This window comes from Cibotium barometz, chromosome 39 (assembly GCF_041138505.1).
Source record: "Cibotium barometz isolate CiBa-2024 chromosome 39, ASM4113850v1, whole genome shotgun sequence".
Classification (NCBI taxonomy): Eukaryota; Viridiplantae; Streptophyta; class Polypodiopsida; order Cyatheales; family Cibotiaceae; genus Cibotium; species Cibotium barometz.
The window spans coordinates 24,358,031-24,364,328 of NC_141084.1; the positions used below are offsets into that span (position 1 = coordinate 24,358,031).

Below are 6,298 nucleotides of genomic sequence, written 5' to 3' on the forward strand. Positions count from 1 at the left end.
TTTTATACGCACATACACAGAGAGAGAAGGGGGGAGAGAGAGAAGGGGAGAGAGAGAGAGAGAGAGAGATGGCAATGCACACGACGCTTCTTCTTCAGCTGGGCGGCGCCATCGCCATTGCCCTTGCAGCCGCCTTACTGCTCCATCCCCTCCCATTAGCCCACGCTGCCACCCCGCCTTCCAGCCTCACTGTCTACAACTACCTCTCTATCCAAGGCGCCAATAGCACCACCGCCTACAACTCAGCCCAATGTGGCCAGCCTCTCCTTCCCCAACCCAACTCCTTCGGCCAAACCTTCTGCTTCGACATGCCCTTATTGGCCCAGCAAGACCTTGAATCCCAGCTCCTTGGCAAAGTCCAAGGAACCTTTGTCTTTGTCTCTCTAACCGGAGGTACCTTGTTTGTGAGTGAGAGCTTCACCATCAATAACACCATCAACCAAGGCACCTTCACCGCTGTTGGCTTGGAGCAGGTCGGCCAACTCAGCTCCAAGCCCATCACTGGTGGCACAGATGACTTTGCCTTGGTCTCTGGCGTTGCCTACACCACCCCCCTTAGCAATGGCACTGATAGCTATGGTAACTACTACTCTTGGTTCATGTACCAGTTCACTTTCCAATAACGTGTGTTTCTCTGTGTATTGTACACCAATTCAATTTCCAAATAACGTGTATATGTTCACTTTGGTCTCATTAATGTGCCCAGGCGAACCCTTGTTTGTTGCTAGGTTACTCTTAAGACCCTCTCAACTTGAATGCAAGATGAGATGAATTATACAAGTCCTTCTTGTAGTATTTCTTCTAATGCAAGATGAGATGAATAAACAAGTATTTCTTCTATGAGATGAATAAAACAAGTATTTCTTCTGATGTATGGTGTTCAAGCTTTTAAAAAAGCCCTCACCCATGGGACATTTCATTTCTTCTAATGTACGGTGTTGAAGCTTTAAAAGCACTCATCCTTGTGACATTTCATTTTATTGACACCACATACCCACAACGTTAGTTTTTTTCTTCCGAATTCCAAATGGTAGAACCTTGCAGTGGTTTTTTTTCTCCGCCCGCATGCGCATCATGTGTGCCTACCTGAAGGTGGTTTTTCCATGCATGCTCAATCCACATGGGGTGCCAATAGGGGGACTACCAGTTGGGACTTCAGAAATTAAAACATAGTCACAGTTTTATGACACAAACATAAACATAAGAAACACATAGATTGTAAAGTATGTGGCTAACTGTAATCCTCATCGAATTTCGAGTGATCATCGTCATCGTCTTCGTCGTTCTCTTCACTTCCGCTTCATGCTCGTAATCAAGATCCTCCTCTTCCTCTTCCCCTTCATCCTACACACATGCCATCAAGCGCAAGTTAAGTAAGAGCAATAAAATACAATTAGATGTAGATAAGAGAAGGGTTTAGGCTCACTTACCTCATATGTTTGAGTTCCCAAAATGGACTCGTCCAAGTGTACACCTTATGTACGCATCCACATCCACAATTGTGGACGGGGGGCTCTGTATCCATACTTGTACTCCTCCTTTGTTAGGTCACACCCAACAACTGCCCTCTACAAAAAACAATTAAGAAAATATACAATTAGTTAAAGAAAACAATATAGTACAAAACAAAATGAAAGAGGAGAAGAAATGAGTACTAAAATTATAGGTACTTAAACAAAATGAGCAATAAAGGAGGACTTTCTTCCCAAGCCGAAGTGTGAAGCCCCTCGCTTCCATAGTCAGGAAGCACTCTCTGCGCTTGTTGTTGAAATGCATGTGGGTGCTTTCTCATGAAGCTACGTGTGTGACTCCACTCCTCGTGCGTTGTTATGGACTTCCACACCTCCAAGAGGGAACTCTACACATTCACCTAATGGATGAGCAATAGAACGCAACCTTCGTGGGGTACTTACCAATGCTTTGATCTCGAGTCCCTTGAGGCCTCCAAGCTCGCTTGTCAAGCTCCAAACTCTAAGCTCCATCTCCACACTGTCACTATCACCGTGGAGTCACTCACACCATCACATAGACCAATCACACTCTCTCTCACTCTCTCATACAAGCATAGACACACAAACATGAAAGAGGCACAATGCTAGAATGCTCTCACTCCTCACTCTCTCTCAAATCACAAGGGGAGAGCTCTCAATAGCACAAAGGGGATTGTGTCCTTTTCATTATAAGAGAATGCCTTATATACAATTGGCTTTTATTCACACTTGGGTGTCCTCAATTGAGGATCATGTTGTTAATCCAAATGGGATTAACATTCTCCCCTTCCTGATGTAGGTTCTGTCCTTAGAACCTGTTATCGAGGTCGGAAGACCTGGTCACCGAATTCATGTCAGTAGAAGTTGTGTCTGTACTAGAGTTTCCAGAGTATTCGACAGAATGCTCAGTGGGACTTCCAGAATCTAGTGTCGATCATGTCTTCAAATGTAAGATGCATATAGGCTGGAAGACATCGTAAAAGCGGTGGTAATACAGCATCTCTGAAGACCCTTGGTTCATGTCGAACTGTAGATGCTGTACTTCAAAGCTATCATAAGTTTCTTTAGGTTGATCTACGAGTACCACCAATAATTTACCCCAAACAAAAATAAATAAATAATGATATGTTATTTTTGTACTCATCAAGGATGAAAATATTATTTTGAAAATCGCTCAGCGGATGGACAAATATATAAATATAAATTAAACAAGTGTGCTTTTTTTAACGCGATGCATCCAAATATACATTCATGTTGCATTTGTTGCTGTTTAGATTTATTTATTTCTTAAAACGAATAAGGAACTGAACTTTCAATTCAGAAAAGAGGGTAAACAGCCAATGATGAGTTGTTGCTGTATTATTTTTTGTTTGGAGAAAAAAAAAACTTGTAATTCAGAACGGAGGGAATAAAAAATATTAATGGCGGAGGGCGATGTTTTACAGGGAGGGAGAGAGGGGGGGAGGAGGGGGCAGGGGCGGGGGCAGGGGCAGGGGCAGGGGCAGGGGGAGGATATAAGAAAGGAGTAGGCAGGAGGGGGTAGGGTAAGCTTTTATACATACATACACAGAGAGAGAGAAGGGGGGAGAGAGAGAGAGAGAGAGAGATGGCAATGCACACGACGCTTCTTCTTCAGCTGGGCGGCGCCATCGCCATTGCCCTTGCAGCCGCCTTACTGCTCCATCCCCTCCCATTAGCCCACGCTGCCACCCCGCCTTCCAACCTCACAGTCTTCAACTACCTCTCTATGCAAGGCGCCAATAGCACCTCCGCCTACAACACCGCCCAATGTGGCCAGCCTCTTCTGCCCCAACCCAACTGCTTCGGCCAAACCTTCTGCTTCGACATGCCCTTGTTGGCCCAGCAAGACCTTGCCTCCCAGCCCCTTGGCAAAGTCCAAGGAACCTTTGTCTTCGTCTCTCTAACCGGAGGTACCTTGCTTGTGAGTGAGAGCTTCACCATCAATAACACCATCAACCATGGCACCTTCACCGCTGTTGGCTTGGAGCAGGTCGGCCAACTCAGCTCCAAGCCCATTACTGGTGGCACAGATGACTTTGCCTTTGTCTCTGGCGAACCCTTGTTTGTTGCTAGGTTACTCTTAAGACCCTGAATGCAAGATGAGATGAATTATACAAGTCCTTCTTGTAGTATTTCTTCTAATGCAAGATGAGATGAATAAACAAGTATTTCTTCTATGAGATGAATAAAACCAGTATTTCTTCTAATGTATGGTGTTCAAGCTTTTAAAAAAGCCCTCAATGTACTATGTTGAAGCTTTAAAAGCACTCATCCTTGTGACATTTCATTTTATTGACACCACATACCCACAATGTTAGTTTTTTCCTTCCGAATTCCGAATGGTAGAACCTTGTAGTGGTTTTTTTCTCCGCCCACACGCGCATCATGTGTGCCTACCTGAAGGTGGTTTTTCCATGCATGCTCAATCCACATGGGGTGCCAACAGGGGGACTACCAGTTGGGACTTGAACCTAGGACCACACGGCCTTGAATAAGTGCACCTATCCCCTAGGCTACAACTCTCTTGTCTACCCATAATGTTGGTTACCCTTGATGTCATCAAATTGCCCTTATATATATCTTTTTTTTTTTGGTATCACAAAGATTGGTATTGAAATTACATGCCATCACTTCCCTATAGGAAGTCAGTAGATTCTAACCCAACATCACCTCATTTGGGAGAAGCATGGTGGGCATTTCCGTTGGATTATTTGTGAATCGACACCCACATAAGAATGACCTAAAAGCATGCCCTTTAAAATTCCCAATCTTCAATAGTCTCTTTGATTTGAAACATGCATTAACTTCCACTTCCCTTTATGTTGTGCTCAATGATTGCCTTTAAGGATATGTACCTTTAATCATAGGAGGTAAATTTTACGGTTCATTATTATTATTTATTTACAATTGTAATGTAAATCCAATCACAATTGTGTGTAGCTTCCACCTACAATAAAATTGGACCTATGATCAAGCATTAGACTATCACTTTCCATTGAAGGAGAAATATTAGAGCATCAAGAAAAATAGATCAAGATGGGCATACATAGTCACAAAGAAGGAAGAGAAGCCATATTAAAGAGCTCAAAATTTTGGATCTTCATTTGTGAAGTTTGCTTTAAGGTTTCTCCATTAGAGAGGCTTGAATACAGTTTTGTCTAAAAATACCATTATGATTGAAAAGTTCTATGACCACACTCCTTAATCACTACCTTTAACAAACTTTAAGTCATCACACATAAAAAAAGATAATATAAGTATTTTAATGTGTGTAATAATTTTAAAACTTATTTATCTAAAAGGCCATTTTTTAAGGCTACATATCTCATGCATAAAGTATTTCAAAAAGGGTGAGAATGGTCTAGCATGTGTAGAAGCCACAACTTGTGGAAATTTCCAATTGGGGATTTTTAAGAAAAGAGCCAAGAAAGAGAGACTATGATATGGTTGGGTAGTGAATAAAAGAAAGAGACGTCTACAAAGATTTACTTTTTTCCCTAATTAATCTTATATCTACATATTACAATACGAGAAAAAAGGGGCAAAAAGGGCAGTCCAAAAGGGTAGCTAATGTTTTTGCTACCTTTTTAACATGGTGAAAGGAGGGTGGCCAAGTGGTCTATAAGGTGACTAAGAGCAGCCAACATGATAGCCACACTTTTTCTCCTTCACTATAACAGAATGAGGGTGTAGCAGCAAAAATAGCAACGCTTTTATAACTAGAAGGGTAGGTAGATGTCAGCCTATTTTTGCTGCTATTTTCGTTGGAAACGAGTTCGCTGCTCATTCAGCAACAAAAATCGCATCGATATTTTGCTATTTCGTAGTGATATTTTGTTGTTTTTTGCGTTGCTCAACAGCAAAAGTATTGTGTAGTAAAAAAAAGCTAAGACAGACTGGGGAGTCTGCACAGGACTCCCCAGTCTCTACCCTTACTCTTTTTAAAAAAATTAAAAGAGAGTCACAGTTTTATGACACAAACATAAACATAAGAAACACATAGATTGTGAAGAATGCAATTGAGCCCAAAATTTATTTTATTTCACAAAGTGCCGGGCCTTTGGCCATATATACAAAAAATATATCAATGAAAAGGTGGCTAACTGTAATCCTCATCGAATTCCGAGTGATCATCATCATCGTCTTCGTCGTTCTCTTCACTTTCGCTTCGTGCTCGTAATCAGGATCCTCCTCTTCCTCTTCCCCTTCATCCTACACACATGCCATCAAGCGCAAGTTAAGTAAGGGAAATAAAATACAATTAGATGTAGATAAGAGAAGGGTTTAGGCTCACTTACCTCATATGTTTGAGTTCCCAAAATGGACTCGTCCAAGTGTACACCTTACGTACGCATCCACGTCCATAATTGTGGATGAGGGGCTCTGTATCCATAGTTGTACTCCTCCTTTGTTAGGTCATACCCAACAACCGCCCTCCTCTACAAAAAACAATTAAGAAAATATACAATTAGTTAAAGAAAACAATATAGTACAAAACAAAATGAAAGAGGAGAAGAAATGGGTACTAAAATAGGTACTTATGAAATGAGCAATAAAGGAGGACTTTCCTCTCAAGAAGCCGAAGTGTGAAGCCCCTCGCTTCCGTAGTCAGGAAGCACTCTCTGTCGCTTGTTGTTGAAATGCATGTGGGTGCTTTCTCATGAAGCTACATGTGTGACTCCACTCCTCGTGCGTTGTTATGGACTTCCACACCTCCAAGAGGGAACTCTACACATTCACCTAATGGATGAGCAATAGAACGCAACCTTCGTGGGGTACTTACTAAT

The 6,298-nt window shown here is 42.0% G+C and overlaps 2 protein-coding genes across 2 annotated transcripts; both read left to right on the plus strand.

Moving 5' to 3' along the window:
• On the plus strand, positions 1 to 868 carry LOC147615903 (disease resistance response protein 206-like). Its single transcript, XM_086778004.1, has one exon. The coding sequence runs from the start codon at positions 69 to 71 to the stop codon at positions 621 to 623; it is 555 nt and encodes a 184-aa protein (XP_086634130.1). The 5' UTR covers positions 1 to 68; the 3' UTR covers positions 624 to 868.
• Positions 869 to 3,033: 2,165 nt separating this feature from the next.
• LOC147615904 (disease resistance response protein 206-like) lies at positions 3,034 to 3,603 on the plus strand. The gene has a single exon (XM_086777908.1). It carries the CDS (start codon positions 3,097 to 3,099, stop codon positions 3,601 to 3,603), a length of 507 nt encoding a protein of 168 aa, XP_086634034.1. The 5' UTR covers positions 3,034 to 3,096.
• The last annotated feature ends 2,695 nt before the right edge of the window (positions 3,604 to 6,298 follow it).